The sequence below is a fragment of the Anastrepha ludens genome, chromosome 2, assembly GCF_028408465.1.
Source record: "Anastrepha ludens isolate Willacy chromosome 2, idAnaLude1.1, whole genome shotgun sequence".
Taxonomy (NCBI): domain Eukaryota; kingdom Metazoa; phylum Arthropoda; class Insecta; order Diptera; family Tephritidae; genus Anastrepha; species Anastrepha ludens.
In genome coordinates, this window is record NC_071498.1 from 166729863 (window position 1) to 166748705 (window position 18843).

The following is an 18843-nucleotide window of genomic DNA, read 5'->3' on the forward strand; positions in this document are numbered from 1 at the left end:
TTGTCGCGCGTAGAAAAAACATACTGTGCTCTAGTTACAACGGCAAAAGCAGCAACAACAGCAATACCTTCTTCAACTTAGGCAACAACTTTTACAACACAGCTGAGGTAAGTTTCGTAGTATGCAATTAATGCACATACCACACACACACACACACACATACACATATAAAAACTCATTATGCAAATGAGTAGAGAATAACTTAGTCAAACTGAAAGTAGCCAGTGTACGAGTAGAAGTTTAGAATATTTGATAGGCAGGTAACTTTTAAACAGCAACTTGGCATTTTAAAAATTGTCAACTATTAAGAAATCGCAAGAGAAAGTGCGCTGCGTGCATCCGAAATGTCTATAATAAGTGATTGCGCCAGTGAGCGCCAGTAAACGGAGTGCAGCGCGCTGAAGCATTTGAGAATTTTAGAAACGAAAATGAAAAGCGCTTTAACTTGCGCACTTTAGATGGAGGAGAAGCAGAAAAGGGAGAAAAGAAACGCGCCTTTTTTCCCTGTGTTGGCGTGCAAATTTTACGCTAAAAGCCTGTAAAATGAAATTTTTTTCTTTTGCCCACACATAAATGCATCTAATTTAATTTTATGCATTATTACATGAAGCCTGAGTGGTGGGCGACCGACGGTACAACCGGCGCATACATTAAAAGATGCACTGCGAGGACGGCAGAAGGCGACAGCGAGAGTGCAGCGGCGTGATTTATCCAACGCTTGGCGCATAAAAATTTCATAATTCACAAATTTAAATGCAATCACATACATTTCTTGAGGTTGGTTTATGTATGCATGCAGTTAGCGCGCACGTTCCTTTCAACTTGCAACACTTGCGGCATTACGGGGAAAAATACAAAAAAATAAGAAACGCAGACTCTTGCATACTTAAAACGCTCGTACATCACCCGATTGCTGGTACGCGTTTTGCATTTTAAGTTATGCCATTTACATGCATTCACACACACACGCACACACTTGCAATATACAAGTTTGTATACCACCAATACACATGTAGAAAATGTGCACAGCCACAGACACGCACACTTGCAGCGCAATGCATATAAAAGCAGTTGCAATCATGTCGCCATAAATTTTCGGTAAATGTCACCTTCACAACTGGCCGGTTGTTCACTCTACGCAGACCCTTTAATTCAATCCAGAAGTTCGTTGCTGCAGCTGTTCTTTTAAATTTTCACATAGTTTATTACGGAGTAGATGCTTCCTTTGCTTGTAGTTGCCTTTGTGGTACGAGTATGCAATTTTGGTATAATTTACAGAAGACCCAACTTCCGCTCAAATTTGCTGATTTATTTAATTATTTTTAAAAGCAAAGGTTTAATTTAATGAATTATTGTGGTGAATAATAATATTTTCTCATACTTAAATTCGCACTCACTGCGATGAGTGAAGCCCCATCGGACCATTCCTACTCTACCGCTCATGCAAATATGAAATGAGAAACCTGTGAACAACGCAGGTGAAATTACTGCTATAGATGAAACCAGACTGAGGGGCTAGGGCTTAAATATCATCTTAAGGAATGGACACTTCTCTATCCTTAGGTACTTTAGGACACATCAGTGTTTTCGCGGGAAAAATTATCCGGATAAAAAAGCGGGACCTGAACGCAGACACACAAGCATAGACCTTGTAATGAGAAAGATGAAACGCCACTCTGAAGTAATGCGTAAGCGGTTCCAGAGTGGGCGACGGTTTCAAACAAGAGTGAGTTTTTTAATACCCGGACACACCATTGCTGCGACGTCAGTTTTGTTGATAAAATAGGCATTCCAAACCCCCTCATCCGCATACAAAAATAAAAACCACAAAAAAAGAACCCTAGTGATGCCTACTCAGTGCACACCATTGCTGGGTCTAAGTGGACATTCACCCTTCACACTCCCTCAATAAAATAGTGACCATCTCGCCCGGCAGACGTTGAAGAAAAAGCCTAGTCAATCTCTTCCAGGATTACGGTTGGTTGGTTGGTTGATAGAAGTGGTGATTCACCAAGAGTTCCAGTGTTTCGACACCATTTTTATTGCCGCATCTTCGGCACCAACAAGTAATACAGTTATTACTTCACGACTGTATTCAGTCCTTGCGATTGAGAAATCTTTTAAAGTTGTTCACTTCTATACCGGCCAGCTCTTCGAGATTTTCAAAGATTTGCCATCCTCGCCTTTTATAGGGATGGAATGGGTCATCATCATCCTATTGGCTGGCATTACAGTGCGAGGTGGACCATTCTTCTTCTTCTTAATTGGCGCGATAACCGCTTACGTGACTTTGGACGAGTTTAACACGGCGCGCCAATCGTTTCTCGTGCTAACTGGCGCCAATTGGACACACCAAGTGAAGCCAAGTCCTTCTCCACCTGATCTTTCCAACTCAAAGGAGGCCTTCCTCTTCCTTTAATACCACCAGCTGGTACCGCATCGAATACTTTCAAAGCCGGAGCGTTTGTATCCATTCGGACGACATGACCCAACCAACGTAGCCGCTGGATCTTTATTCGCTGCGCTATGTCTATGTCGTCGTAAAGCACATACAGCTCATTGTTCCATCGTCTGCGATATTCGCCGTTGCCAACGTGCAAAGGTCCAAAAATCTTACGCAGAATCTTTCTTTCAAACCCTCCAAGCGTCGCTTCATCGAATGTTGTGGAGCATTAGCTCCTCTACAATACGACTCCATTCTTCTCGACAGCTCGCTTTCGCTGTGACATTCTCATCTCTCGTACATCGTCTTCTAAAGGATTTTCCAATAACAGGTATTATGAGTGAATGGATTGCGCTATCGAGGGATGATGAACGATTTTTTATGGCCGGAATTGCATGGTATTGATTTGGACAACGTTTATTTTCAACAAGACGGCGCTACGTGCCACACAAGCAACGAAACCATTGATCTTATGCGGGAATAGTTTCCGGACCGTGTTATCTCTCGAGGAAGTGATCACATTTGGCCACCGAGATGTTGTGAATTAACCCTTTGTGTCTTTTTTCTTTGAGGCCACGTGAAAGAGAAGGTCTACGCCAACAGCCCAGGGTCGATTCAAGACCTCAAATATGGAAATCGTGAGGCTATCGAGGACATAGGGCAGACACTTTGCAAATCGGTTATGGAAAATTTCATGAAAGGAATATTGTCCTGTAAATGTGGTAATTTGTCTGACGGGGTTTTCCACTATTAACGGCATACCTTCCTCTTTATAATGAAATAAACATCCGATCATTTATATTAAGAAATATCTTTAAATATCAAAATGACGCCTCTTATTCGGAAACCCTTTATGTCTTGTAACTATCGTCGCCTTGGCCGGCTTCTCCTTCTTGTTCCTTCAGGATTTGCTTCAAAAACTTTTTTGGTCGCTCCTTCGCTTCTCATTCTTAGGACGTGCCCTTACGAAAGTAAACTTGGCGACTTTATAAAACGCGTTACATTTCGTCCTACGCTTAAAGCACTGTGCTTGTGGTTATACCATGACATGTCGTCTAATCGTATAGGGCCGAATATTTTTCTGAGAAGTTTTCTTTAAAATCGCATCAGTTAGTTCATGTCATTAACTTTAAGGAGCCATGCTTCACAGCCGTAGGTTAGAACCGGTCTTATTATAGTTTTGTAGATCTGAAATGGATGGATAAATGGAAGTTCAACAGAAAGTTTGGTAGAGGAGTATCCTACGAGGAGCTCCTCACTAAATTCAAGCTCAGGCTGTCGTACCACTGACGTGTGTTCTAGACGCAAGTAGCCGTAAAGAAGCTGATTTATGTTGCTCAATTATACATATAACAACATCTGGAAAGTAAACGTTTACTCCGATAACCCAGCAGAAATTAGAGTATTCAGCTCCATTATGGTGTACTCGAAACAAGTAGGGGAAACTAGGCTCATTTGTGTACCAGTGCATAGCAACATTGGCCGAAAGTGCCGGGCGGAGGAGCCACCTAGACACGGTACTCGTAGGAAGGTTTCCCGCAAGAAGAGACAACTGGAGTTCATTTAACCACATTTGATCTGTTCAAGGGAAGGAGGGTTTCGCGTTAGCTCAGCAAACCAACTCATAACTAAAGTCATGAGTTTTTTCTGGCTATAAAAGTAGCGGAGGCACTTGGGGGATTTTACAAGGCTAACAAAGCCATCGCTATCGTTTTTTGTGAGCGTATTTTCCGTTCAGATTGTCAATTAGATATTCTCGTAGTGAAACTAGGCACTACTTTGACAACTTTTTGCAGTAGTTGCATATGATCAGGTATAGTCAGCTTATCTTGTACCGTCTTCTCGGTTTTACTGCTATTACGAAACTAAGGTACATATATATCATACATTTTGGCTCACCCTTTTTTGCTATGCATGCGGGTATAGTAGATTTTGATATTATCTTCGGATGACTGTGATCAATATTGAGATATTCTAGGCAAGTAAATTACTCTAGATAATTATGGAAGAGATCTTGTCTACTGATGAGAATTTTCGTTTAGAAAACCGAAGAATTTGCAAGTCACACAGCTCATCGAACCAAAGTAAACCGCCAAATGGCTAGTAACTTTTATTCCTGTAGAGTGTGCAATATTTAGGGGTCATAAAGACACTTAAGCTTAATTGGAGTTTGACCACTTGACCTTGCCGAAAGCGTCTCAAATAATATCTAAGTAGGTGAAATACCTCAAATACTACTCTGAGGCTCCCTAAGTAGCACCAAATCGCAGCTTTGATACCATTTTAAGACCTCCAATAGGCAGATATCTACAGCCAGCCAGAGCTGTTGATGGAATGGAGACGTTTGATGGGATTTAGGTTGAAGCACTGCTCCAGGCTGTCGATGGAGCACCCAGTGACCTAATTCATCTAGCTGCCAAACCCCACCATTTACAGAGAAAGTGCTCAACAGTCTCCTTCTCTAAAAGGTCGCACAGCTTCTGCAATGGGGGTGCCGATTGTCCAGTGACCGGTAAACCCAGCTACGCGTATGGAAATTGAATGGCGAGGAGTTCAAAGTACTTTCTAAGTCCTTCGTATATCGTATTGAGGCCAAAGAGTTTTCGAAGTAACACATGAAGAAATGGAGCTCCATCTTTTCTGTGCTTTCCTGAAAAATAATTTGTGCACTTCGACTTTAGCAACTGTCAGGGGGATGACCGGGTAGGAGATCTCTGAGGCCAATTCAGTTCTCTTCCTGGCAAGCAATTTCATTTCCCTCTATGTTCCTATGTCCTAGAACTCAGATCAGAGACCTGCACACCCAAGGAATTGAGTAGTCTAGATCTGCACCATGGCGTCGCTAGAGCCGTGATCGCTGTTTGATTATTAAAAAAAAATGTTAATACCTCCCTCACTCCCACGTTCCCTAAGTATTTTGCATGCCTGCAGGATCGCAAAGACTTCTGGCTGAAAAATAATAGCAGTATTTGGCAGTTTTAAGGAAATAGACAAGATAAACACTTATTCAGCTAGAGAAACCCCGTGCTCCGATTCCCGATTCCAGCTTGGAATCGTCAATGAAGATAGAGGTACCAGCATCGGTACAGATTTTCCTCTCGTTCCAATCCTGCCTAATTGGAAAGATTGCCCTAGCACCACCATCAAACTCCAGTTTGAGGATAGGTAGATATGTACGAAATTCAGGGAAATTCTACCATGTCTATTGAGAGATCCCAGGACTTTCGAGTCTTCCGCATATTGTACTGTTGTCGAAGGGTTTTTGAGATATCATCTGAAGAAATGGAGCTCCATTTGGTCTGCGCTTTACTGAGAAAAAGTTGTGAAAGTCCCCTTTCACCTTTCTCAAAGACCAATTCAGTCTCCTTCCTTCCATCCTTCCTACGCTTATCAGCAATTTCATATCAGCCTTGATCACAGCTTGATTATCGGCAAAAATGTTAATATCTCCCTCGCTCATTCGTCCTTCAAACATTTGGCATGCTTGCAGGATCGCAAAGACTTGTGCCTGAAAAACACTAGCAGTATTTGGCTAAGCAGTAAACCGTAAATTAGTTGATTTAGAGAAAATCCCTGTACCGACTTCCGATTGCATTTTGGAGCCGTGAGTAAAGGCAGAGCTACCAACTTCGTTCCAGTCCTGCCTACTTGGGAAGATTACCCTGGTCGACCGTCAAATTCCAGTTCATCAATAGGGAGATCTGTTCGAAGTGCGGAGAACTGCGGTATTAACGTTGATTCCGTTGTTACGTCTGCGTTAATTGAGCTGCGCTTGTTTTTTATTTATTTTGTTTTTTGCGCGGCGTTTATGTTATTTGGTGTAGGTTGCCGTTGCGGCCTACTGCTGCGGTATGTTCACCTACATTGTGATTTAAATTCAAGCCAAAATGTTTTCCCTATTGAATATTTTTTGCGAGTGGGGGAATGAACTGAAATCAAGGCAGCTCTACGTGATTCAGTTCAAAATAAACCAAATCCCTCGATTCCACGCTATTCGCAATAATTGATCAACTCTCTGTCTATGCGACCTTCAGAATATCTAATTAGCTAAGAAGGTGAAGTTCCTTGATCCTTAGAAATACCGAAATTAAGCTGTTTAAAAGTTATGACACGCCCATGCATGGGAAAATTTGTATATTAACTGGGATTAAAAACCGTGGAAGTGACATGAAAAGTTTGTGGACTTTTTTGAGTTTTTGTATACAAATTTTTGTATAAAATTTGAAAATAGAATTTATATGTTTTTTGTTATATAATGAGCTATGTTTTTTTATTGAAAATTAAAAACAAACAAAAAATAATTAAAACTGTTCAAAATGTTTATGTGCTTTGCGCTACTTTTCGATGGCGTGTACCTGCTTGACCCCCTTAACAAAGGTGGCTTTAGTGCACTAAATAATTAATACAATAAGCAAATAGTTAAAATACTGAAAAATTGAAGATTTAGTGAAAGAATGAAACCCTTATTTTAACTACTATTAAAAAATTAGTGGTAATATATTATAAAAAAAAATTTTTTAAGTTAATTTTATATTAATTTGTTTAAAATGTTTGACGTCAAAGTGGAGTCCTTAAAAAAAAAATGAGTTGGTTCGGGGAAACACACAGCCTTCCAAAGTCATCTGAAATAAAAAAAAAAATGAAAAATATACATAAAAATAAAAAAACAAAAACAAAATGGTGGTCTTGTGAAAAAAGTTTTCAAAATCTAATTTTTTTTATCATAAATTGTTTAAATTAAATAATTTATTAAAAAAAAATTAAATGTTTTAAAGTTCCGGAATCTAGATATGTATGTCTGGAATAACGGGTTAAATTGTTAGCCAAATCGGTTGAATAGTTTTGAGTCAGTGATTCCCCGAAATTTCGAAAACATGGTTTTGAGAAAAATGCGTTTAAAGTTTCGACAACAGCTGCTGCTGGCGTATCACACGTTTTCATACACACTACGGCGCGCTCTCTTAATTTAGCTATAACTTTAAAAGTAATTAAAATTTTTATCTGAAATTTGTATAGTATATTTTTAAGATGTTTTTCTCCCGAAAAATGTAAAAAAAAAGTTAAATTTTGTGAATCCGTCACACCGTGCTACTACCTTAACCCTCCGATGTTCGGTGCCTTATGATGCGGTAAGTGCATCATAAGGGTCTGCCCAGACCCATACAAATAATGTAAGAAATACGGTTTTAAAAATAATTTTATTTATTTATTTGAACGGATTAGTATTAATTACGAAGAGCTATTGGGTTTACAACTATATAGTTGCATGGAATGTTCATTAAGACATATGGGACGATTACATTTGCTGCAGTTATAACGAGTTTTACGTCGCTTTTTCGAAGAAGAAGCAGCACAATGGTAGCACGATGACCGTGTTGAAGCAACTTGAACATATGATTGTTGCTGAGCTGCATCTGATGTCGATGGACAAGATTCCGGTACCTAAAAGAAGCGAAATAATTGATTTTAAATTAATAAATATGAATACATGCATACACATATCTTTATACGCGGAGATATATGTAGGTGTGTATATAATTCATATTCATCTTGATATTGAAAAGATTCATTGCTTGTCTTATATGAGCAAACCTCCATACTAATGGGTTAGTCGCCCGTTTCGTCATATGTGGGATAACTAGCTGCCCTGCCAATTCAATGATAAATGAGCGCCTCTTATCACTCTGCTTTGCCGGATTCAGCTCGTCATAGATGATGAATGAGGCCAAACCGCCAATATCAAGCATATTATAAAACATTGCCAGTGGCCAACGGTTTATCGAGCGTTTGCACGAATAGCCAGTCAACATTTGATCCATTGTATCTACCCCCGCTTTAAATTTACTGTAGTCCAAAATTTGATCTGGCTTGAATCCTTTCAATGGATCGGTGCTTTGACGGTAATGGGCAGTGGATAACATAATTACTGGCTTTTTCGGCTTTGCCATATACGAGCACAGAGCGATATTATTATTGTGATAACAAAATAAAGTGCTTTTAACATCACGCTTCGGGTTAAGCAATTCATGCGGAATGAAGGTCTTATTTTTTCTTACGGTACCGACGAAAGCCACTCTACGATCCATCAACATTTCTGCCAAGTTGTATGTTGAAAAAAAATTGTCAGCATAAACAGTCCTACCGCTGTCCATATAATTTTCCGTCAATTTCATGACGACCCGTTCACCTTGATTCGTTTCTCGCTGGCCGCCTGGTGGTTTTCCGGTATAAATTATACCTTTCAAAGGGTAGTTTGAAACAGAGTCACAAATCCACCCCACTTTCATGCCATATTTTGCCGGCTTACTCGGAATATATTGGGTGAATCGAGTGTGCCCACGATATGGAAATAACTGTTCATCGACGGTTACATTGCAATCCGGAGTGTATGCTTTCTCTAAATTGGCCATCAGCATGAGCCATACATCGTCCAGGGCAGCAGATTTGCTTTGCTTCAACTTCTCAGCACGAGTACCACTGTTATCGAAACGGATGAAAGTAGTTAAGCTCTTGAACCGATTCAATGACATAGTGGCCTTATAAATTGGCATATTGTAACTGGCCCACAATTCTTTCGCTGGCTGAGAATTCGAGTGGAATACACCAGCAATAAGTAGCATACCAAAAAAAGCATACATTTCGTCTTCGTTAGTCATTACCCAAGAACGCTGTTTATTACTGGGATGCTTTTCATTCCATAGACGAAACGCTTCAACGGCTTTTCTGTTGGTTTCCCGCACAATGATACTTACGATTTCAGGAGACAGCAATAGCTTGAAAAGAGCTTTATGACTCGGTGACGCTCCTCGTAGTGACCCTTTACGTGTAAAAGTTGTAACATTGTGACAATGGGGCCTTCCAGGTGGTGGAGGATTTGAATGCCACATCTTACCATCTTTCGACCTGTATATAAGACCCTGGGTAATAGATGTGCTGCATGATTCCATTGTGGTTGAAGCCTGAAGGGCGATAGCTTCTCTGTACAAATCCTCAATATCATCATGGTTTTCATCCAGAACAGCCTCTAACTCGATTTCCTGTTCTATATCTGATGCTTCACCGAAGTCATCTTCATCTGGAAAATATTCATCATCTTCTACGTCGCCACTTGTTTCAAATGGATCGGACTCCTGTCCCATAATTTCTTCAATTTGTGCCTGAAGTCGCTGACGTTCTTCCGGACTCACATTTGCTGCACTTAGCTTACGAAGCAAACGCGTCATCACATCAACTTCATCCATATTTACTTGTTCCATTTTATTTAAAAAAACACTTCCCACTAATTAAAAAACACGTGTTCACTTTAATTTTCAAATGTCAACTAAAAAAGTATCTCTGCCGCTGCCTCCGCTAACAGTTTAGTTGTTTACACCTAACGGTTAGCCAATTTACATGAGAAGCTTATATGGGTCTGCACAGACCCATGTGAGCTTAATTAACGAAATTAGTTTAAATTATTATTTTTACAACAAATATAGCAAAAATCTTAATTTTGCTACTTCATTGAGTTTAGCACACTACATTTTAGGAAGTCATGGACTAAGAAGCCTCAGATAGTAAAAATAAAAGATTTACATACATTTAAAGATCGAATGGGTCTGGCCAGACCCATATGAACATCGGAGGGTTAAAGGGGCAGATACCTGCAAACGGCTATATTTTCCCTGATTTTCTTTAAAATTATTTAAAATTAAGAAGTTAATATAATAGGTCTATTTATAAGTTCGTGCGGTTTTACAACAGATGGCGTAACTTGATTATTATTCCATCGATCCACATTTCCAAATATTCATTGGAGAGCTACTGTCGTAAGGCACAAACGTCAGTATAAGTTTTTTATTTGAAGCGTAAACAACAATATTTTTACCACACTTGAAAATGTCGAATTTCGTGCCAAATAATGTGTTTTTGCGGGGAATTCTTCTTCATTATTTTAATATGAAGAAAAAAGCAGCCGAAAGTCATCGTATCTTGGTGGAAGTTTATGGTGAGCATGCTCTATCTGAGCGAACGTGCCAGAAGTGGTTTGCACGCTTTAAAAGTGGTGATTTTGGCTTGGAAGACGAAGAACGCGAGGGTGCGCCGCCAAAGTTCATGGATACCGAATTGGAGGAATTGCTCGATCAAGATCCGGCTCAAACGCAAGAAGAGGTTGCAAAAACTTTGGGAGTTGATCAATCAACCATTTCCAAACGTTTAAAAGCCATGGGAATGATCCGAAAGGTAGGCCATTGGGTGCCGTATGAATTGAAGCCAAGAGACGTTGAACGCCGTTTTATGGCATGCGAACAACTGCTTCAACGGCACAAAAGAAAGGGTTTTTTGCATCGAATTGTGACTGGCGATGAAAAGTGGGTCCATTACGACAATCCAAAACGTCGGGCAACGTATGGATACCCTGGCCATGCTTCAACATCGACGTCGGCGCAGAATATTCATGGCCTGAAGGTTATGCTGTGTATCTGGTGGGACCAGCTGGGTGTTGTGTATTATGAGCTACTGAAACCGAATGAAACGATTACGGGGGATGTCTACCGACGACAATTGATGCGTTTGAGCCGAGCACTGCGAGAAAAACGGCCGCAATACGCCGATAGACACGACAAAGTTATTTTGCAACATGACAATGCTCGGCCACATGTTGCACAAGTGGTCAAAACATACTTAGAAACGCTCAAATGGGATGTCCTACCCCACCCGCCGTATAGTCCAGACCTTGCGCCATCCGATTACTATCTCTTCCGATCGATGCAACATGGCCTGGCTGACCAGCACTTCCGTAATTACGATGAAGTCAAAAAATGGATCGATTCGTGGATTGCGGCAAAACCGACCGAATTTTTCACAAAGGGAATCCGTGAATTGCCAGAAAGATGGGAAAAAGTAGTAGTAAGCGATGGACAATATTTTGAATATTAAATTTGTAACCATTTTACGTCAATAAAGTTTCAAATTTCGAAAAAAAACCGCACGAACTTATTCATAGTCCTATTATTTTTTTTTCAAAATTGGCAAACAGTTTATTTATACATTAAAATAATATAATATACAATTTTTTTTTTTTTATTTTAATCATTTAAAATGGCGGATGTAGACTCAATTCTTCCAGGAAGGTCACAGCAGGGCTTCTCAATCGACAGGCATTGTAGCATCGGCGTCCTGATGTGACCTGATTACAAAGAACCAAAAATTTTTTTTTGTTTATTAATGTCACAATTTCTATATGAATTAGAAAAAATTTAAAAACAAATGCCCAAAAAAAAAAATTAATTTTGGGGCGAATTTTCCTACTATTTTTGCTTCGAAAAAATTATATTTTTGAAAAATTTTCGAAAGTGTAAATTCATAAAGTAAGTTATATGACAAAAAAGATTTGTACAAAATTTCAGGAAGATCGGTCAATAACTTTTCGAGTTATCGTGTACGCTAATTCAAAAATATACAATAGTTTTGAAAAAATGCGTCTAAAGTTTGAATACAAGAAAATTCAGCCTCTCCCAGCGCTCGAACGCAAAGAATAGAGTCGTCACGGTTGACGATCTATAATATAAGAAATACTTCAATTTACGTTCTACAAATTTTTTGATATATTCTTAAAGAATTATATTAACATTTTATGAAAAAAAAATTTTTTTTTTTCGAAATTTTACAGGTATCTGTCCCCTTAAAGGTGAGCATATCACCCACACGGAGTTTTATGATCGGAAAATTGTTTTAAATGAAATGTTGGTTAAATAAAAATGTTAAATTTTATTCATTAGACTTTTGGTTTTATTTTATTTATTTGGCATTAAATTTTCCGTGAGGTGCTAAAATTATTGCTACTATACAAAAAATTAACTGAAAAAGCGTAAACCTTCAAATGTTACGTATACGCCCTGCCTGCCACATATTCCTTTTTACTCGCACACTGTGCCTTCACGAAATTTACTGCACACATTCTCATAACACATATGCGGGGAGTGTTTCTATGCAAGTTCCCATATTTTACGCTTCCTGCACACATCCGAAAGGAAATTGAGTTTTGTATTGATTTTGCAAAAAAAAAAAAAAAAGAAACCATATTTCATAAAATCAGCAAACGAAAAGCATTGCTCTTTAAAGGTGCTAACAAATCTCCACCCAACGACAAGAAATTGTAAAAAACAAAGTAAAATTAAAGTCAACTGACTGTTTGCGCTCTGGCTCCCGCAGTGATGCCTGATTTTTCACTCTTCGCAAATTTATTTGTGTTAGTTTCCCGTTGCTTTTTCTTCAAGCAAAATGTAACAAAACAAGTTTTCAAGCGTGAGTGTGCGTGCACAGTGAACACTTGCACATACTCATTTGCTACGTAGTTGTGTGTACGCGTGACAAGACCGTTGTAGTAGAAGCGGCGCCTGAATGACTTCCGCTTGGTTACTCAGACAAAGTTTCAGACAAAAGCAACGTCATCCAGAGCTGTGCGGGGCGAAAAACTACCATAAACTTTGCCAGTTTCATAAACAAGCACACAAACACCAGCACACAGCTGTAAAACCATAACCGTTCCACTTGCATGTTTGTGTGTAGCTGACTTTGGCAAGCGTTGGCTGGCAAAAGTGAAAAAAGTCAAATAAATACCACCTTGTTTTTTGGCGCTCATAAATTTTACAAAGATTTGAAAGGGAATTCATTGCTGGCCAACTTGTAGCTGCAGAAGTTAGCAGCAGCAACACTAGCAGCCTCGGAGACTCGCGGGGAAATCGCTATGTTCGAAAGATTGGAAAGAAATAGTAATGGTGGGAATTGGAGAGGGTAGGTGGGAGAGCGCGCAATTACTTTGGTAATAATTAATGTAACGAAATAAAAATAAATTATTTGAAACAGTAAATGTACAACGAGTAATTGATGAATTTACAGAAATTTGGGTGTAGCAAAACGAGGGGACACACGGACTTTAAATATATTTTGAGCACAGCAATACGATGCTGTTGAACTCAGTTGAACTAATATTCCTCCAGCACTCAGTGGCTGCTAAAAAATGGTTAGAAAACGAGTTTCTTTTGCCACACACCGAATATATACACAACACCGCGGAGATAAAAGCGGCCTTTTCAGTGATTATGTCCAGAAAATGTAAATGGTTATGTAATCAGTAAGTAACCTAATGTCAGCACCAGCTGATGAGTTAAGAGAATATCCTGGTCGCCTTCAAACAAATGAGTAATGAGTAATGGAAAATGAGTAAATATTCATTACACTTAATTCGGAAGCTAGTTATTTAATGAATGATTTTCGCTCAGGTTTCATTCGGTTGCAAATATGGAAAATCCTTCAATTAAACAGCTGCAAGATGTCTATTTAAAGAAATATTTTTTGAACAACATTCAAACTTAGTTTATGTAGGTAGGGTTTTTGTGGCAGTCGGTTTAAAATAGCCAACTCACTTAGATCTTACAGGTCCGTTGTAGTGCCACTGTGCGAATCTTATTTGTGTTTTTTCGTGCAATCATTTTGTGACTCTTATGAAGCGCAGAATTGGTCCCATATCCACGCCAGATAGTTTTGTAAGAAAATTGAAAATATATTGTATTATATTTACCTAGAAAACTTGCTCTGATTTTAGCTAAGGCTGGACAATTGCAAATGAAGTGCTCAACTATTTCTTCCTCTTCTTCATCTGTACATACATAACAGCCAATGACTGGTGACACAATGACCGGGCAGTTCCCATGACTTTCTTGTCTTTGGATTCCTGCAATGAATCCATTTTTCATCACCCGCCACGATGCGATGAAGAAACCCCTTCCTTTTCTGCCGCTGGGACAGTTGTTCACAGGCGAAAAAACGAAAAAACGACGTTCAACTTCCTTTGGTTTTAACTTATAAGGAACCCAAGTCCTCTCTTTACGTTAGAATCGACTAGCGCACACTGTTGGCGGCTTCTATTGACAAACAACGGGAACTGAGTGGCGCACCTAACATTTAGGGCCAAGGTACTCTGCTTGTTGCTCAAGTATTTTCTTCTCCCCATAACCTACTGGACCCCTGGAGAATATTACTTTTTATCCTTAATTTGCAGGTTGCCATACGAATACCAATATTGCCTCTGTTTTCAAGCAATGGAAGTTTAGTACCCTTGCTGGCTAGCTCATCGGGCTTGCAATTTCCTTCAGTATCACCATGCCCCGGAACCCATATGAGGGTGACCTTGAAGACGGTGTGAATATCATTTAGAGCTGCAAGGCGCCACTGAGCAACCTTTGATCTTAGTATAACTTCCATTAACAGCCTCCATTGATTTAATGGCTACCTGGCTTTGCTACGGCGCGTGTATTAAGGTACACGGTTACCTCTTTTATGACTAAAACTTCTACCTGGTAGACGCTGCAGTAGTCCGGAAATCAGACATGAAATTCTAGTCCTAATTCTTTCGAAAAAACTTCATAGCCTACATTATTTTCTAGCTTGGATCCATTCGTGTAGAAATTAGTGCCCTCCTTCTCCATGGTCTTTGAGTTTGCTACGCTCTTCTTGACGGTATGTTAGTCATGAAGAGCCTGTTGAAGGTGGGTCGATTTTTTGATTATAACTACTCATAGCATGCAAAATAGAAGCGTGGCTGAACCGTCGGCTCTTCCATAGCGGCATACTATGAAGGGGTCCCGGTGATCTAGAGCTCGAAAATTAAAGTTATTTTCAGGAATTTTTTTTTCAATAAAAAAACGAAAAGCTCGAAAATTTAGGGTATTTTCAGGAATTTTTTCTCAATAAAAAAACGAAAAGCGAGAGCTCGAAAAATTTGGGTATTTTCAGGATTTTTTTTTAATTAAAAAAAAAAAAAATTCACAAAATGTAAATGGCGCGGTTTTGAATTTGACACTCTAAAAATTGGGCTTTTTCAGTATTTTAATTATCAAAAAAAAAAAAAACGAAATAATTGAAATAATAATATGATTCTAGTGCGAGCGATATTCATTGATGTTGTGAACATATTAAAATTTCAGACGATTCGGTTGAACACTTTTTGAGGTAAAACTTCTTAGGCGTCGATGGAGGAGCGAGAATGGAGGGTAAAATTTCAAGGCCATGCAACGTTTTGGGCATTTTCGTTCCGCGAGAGAGAAAAAAGATATAACGTAAAGGAAAAGGAGAGAGAGAGAGAGAGAGAGCTATACCTTTTATATATCTTAGATACACTTTAGGCTATTTCTTCTGAGTTTTTCCTTGTGGTTACTAATTTCTAGTAAAAAAATACCTCTGCCTACTTTTTGGGGCTTGTTTGTTGGTGCAAACTTGTAGGAAATATATTTGTGGTGCCTGCTTTTTGGCGTTATATTTCCTTGGTGCCTACTGTTTGGGGCATTTTTTGGACCCAATTTTGTTTTTGGCGTTTTTTTGGTGCCTACTTTTTGGCGCTTACTGCCGTTTCCTGGCTAGTGCTTGTACGTTAGACCGGGTCGATTTGTGGGGAGGCAAAAAAATCGCCCATTGCTCTCTGAAAATCATATTTTAGGGATCAAAATAAGAAACTTTGCCGAATGAACCATACCTCTACTTTCGTCTAGGCTTGTCAATGTCCAGCACTCGCTGCCGTAGGACAGCACCGGTAGTATTATTTTATTGATATTCCACCATAAAACGTTATCTGTATCAGACGGCAAACTTTAACATTTCTAGAGAGCATTTGCCATAAGTAGAGGAGGAAAAACCTCCCAGCGCAGCTTCAGTAAATTCGAAGTAACTCTCCAAATTGAACTACTTCCCATTAATTGCATTCAGTCTATGCTCTAGTTTTCGTTTCAAAATTGATTGCACAAAGTTGGAAAGGACCCTCTCAAACTACTTTTCAGGCATCCGAAATGGGAAAGTTTACATTTTTAATAGAAAGAGTGGAAAAAGCACTTTCCCAGCCATGCTGGACTGCACCCTCAGATGCGTCGAAAGGCTTTCCACATGCATACAAATAGCCGCAAACGCTCACACAAACAACTACAAGCAGAAAGTAAGCCGAAACACGCACTTAAATTTCGCTAAACAAAACTGAACATTTTACTGGCCACAACTCAAAAATAGCCCCGCGCACACCTTTGGGCACCACAAAAGCAACCACACAGTAGTCGCGGCGCGCATACATGCACAGCTGCACCACACATAATGCTTTGGTCGCACTGCAGTTAAGCGCACATTTTTTTTTTTTGGGCATCAACTCTCTACCGCCAGCCTCCTACCAAACCACCAAATGCATCTTAATTTGTATGAGCTTTTGCGCCACTGCAATTGATATATGCGGCTGTGTGCTTGTATATTTCGTGTGTGGGTATGAAACATATCGTCCCCTTAGTACTAAAATAGCCTATAAATTTTTTGATGTTTTGAGAAAAGGATTTCAAACTTTTTGTCGAAAGTAGCTCTCACTCAAATCTCGTTATGTCTGTAAATATTTATTATTTTTTGACTGACGTTTTGACCCACTTTGTGGAACTAGAATTTGACAAAATTTTGACCACATATGAAATCGACGATGGAGAATCCAAAAATTCAATAAAAAAATAATAGCCTATGAGCACATAGGCTATTGTTATACTAAGGGGACGATATCAACTTGATCAAAAAGTTCCCCGAACAACCGCCATGTGAGGCTGTAAGTGAACTGATTTGAGTTTCTGTTTTTCGTTTCTTTCCATTCTTACCAAAATTGTATGGCCATTGCATTGTAAAAGTTAAACCGTCTTGAGTAAATCTACCTCTGCTCGTGCAGCACAATTAAATTATTCATGATATTATATGAAGTATGTGCCATTGGCAGCAAAAACTTTACTCCATCTTTCAAGCAGCATACGGATTCTTCTGACGAGAAATTCGAGTTCTTTCGACCCATTCATTGAGCCAGTTTGCGATGCTTTCGTACGAACTGAACCGCTCTCCAATAAGGGCTGTACGTATTGGTCGGAACAGATGGTAATCCGAAGGTGCAATGTCTAGGAAATGTGGCGGGTGTGGCAAGATTTTTCAATAAAACCCCTCTAAATATTTCTGGACCGGTTTGGCAACGTGTGACCTGGCGTTGTCATGCAGCAAAATCAGTTTGTCATGCTTACCGTTCCATTCCAGCCGCTTTGCTTTGAGAGCTCAGAGCTTGATTCAAACGCATTAGCTGCAGGCGGTAACGATCGCCAGTGATCGTTCTGATCCCAGCAGAGGCCCAACATAACCCTTGAAGCATGAATATTCGTTTTCGCTGTCGATGGACCTGGTTCACCTGACAGGCTTCAACACTTTCGAGGATTATGCTCGAATTCTGTAAGCAGTCTCAAGTCACTAATTGAGACTTTTCGTGGTGAAATTTGATTTTGAGACTAGTTGCGATTTAGTAAGCAATCTCACGTCATTAGTCTCAAAAAAAAAAGTCACTAATTAGTGATCTACAATACTTCTAAGCAGCTCACAAAACGAAAAATATGGAAGAGGAATTAATTATTTTATATATATTGCAAAAAAAAATGCGAAAATGAAGCGAAGTAATATGTTTTGGGTAAGCATTTCTTAAGAACACGAATAATTGTGTATTTATTGACGTTTTAGAAACATGCGTAGACGAATTCTGGCAAGTTTACGCAGCACGGAAGACCCATTCCTTCTGGAAGAAGACGTTTTCAGGAGGTTTTTAAGATTCCCGAAATCCTTCTGCTGGGAACTTATTCAAGATCTCAAACCACTTGAGAAGTTTGAGCGGAATTCGAAAATTCCATTCAATTCCATTTAATAAAAATATATAGGTAGGCATTACAACATATTACTTTCAGTTTGTTTCAGTACTATATCTTTCTGGCAAATGGCTCCTACCAAAGCGTTATAGGAAACTGCCACTTCTCGGCAATGAGTCAACCAAGCGTGTCGAGATGTATTGAGCAAATTTGCAAAATGGTAGTGGAACACAAACACTTCGAAATTAGTGTTCCCAATGAGGCGGAGCATTACAACAGCATAAAGAGGGGGCAAGTTTTGAACATGGTACAAAATATGAATTTGCACCATTTCAACGGCTTAAAATTTGCAGCTTCCATAACAAGTTCGGAATAAAAGGCGTCATAGGTGCTATTGACTGCACACATATTGCAATACTTTCCCCGCAATCTTTAATTGCTGGAGTAGTACCTCATGAGTATATGAATCGCAAGGGATACTACAGCATTAATGTTGAAGCCGTGAGTTTATAAAAAATAAATACTGGTTTATCAACATTTTGTAATGTTCATAACTAATAACCCCATTCCTAGATTTGCAACGACGAACTAATTTTTCAAAACGTCAATGCACGATTCCCAGGATCTTGTCATGACGCCGGTATATGGACAACTTCGCCGGTGAGAATCAAACTCCCCAGGGAACACATTTTGGGAGCATTTAAATGGCTTTTAGGTGATTCAGGTTATCCT

At 39.3% G+C, this 18843-nt stretch overlaps 1 protein-coding gene across 1 annotated transcript; it reads left to right on the forward strand.

Annotated features, from left to right (window-relative positions):
• Positions 1-15559: 15559 nt before the first annotated feature.
• LOC128855789 (putative nuclease HARBI1) lies at positions 15560-18624 on the forward strand (the record flags this gene model as incomplete). The annotated part of the gene is made up of 4 exons (XM_054090969.1): positions 15560-15582; positions 17996-18159; positions 18198-18402; positions 18465-18624. Coding segments are annotated over 4 exons (552 nt in total), but the record flags the coding sequence as incomplete, so codon positions are not given.
• Between the last annotated feature and the right edge of the window lie 219 nt (positions 18625-18843).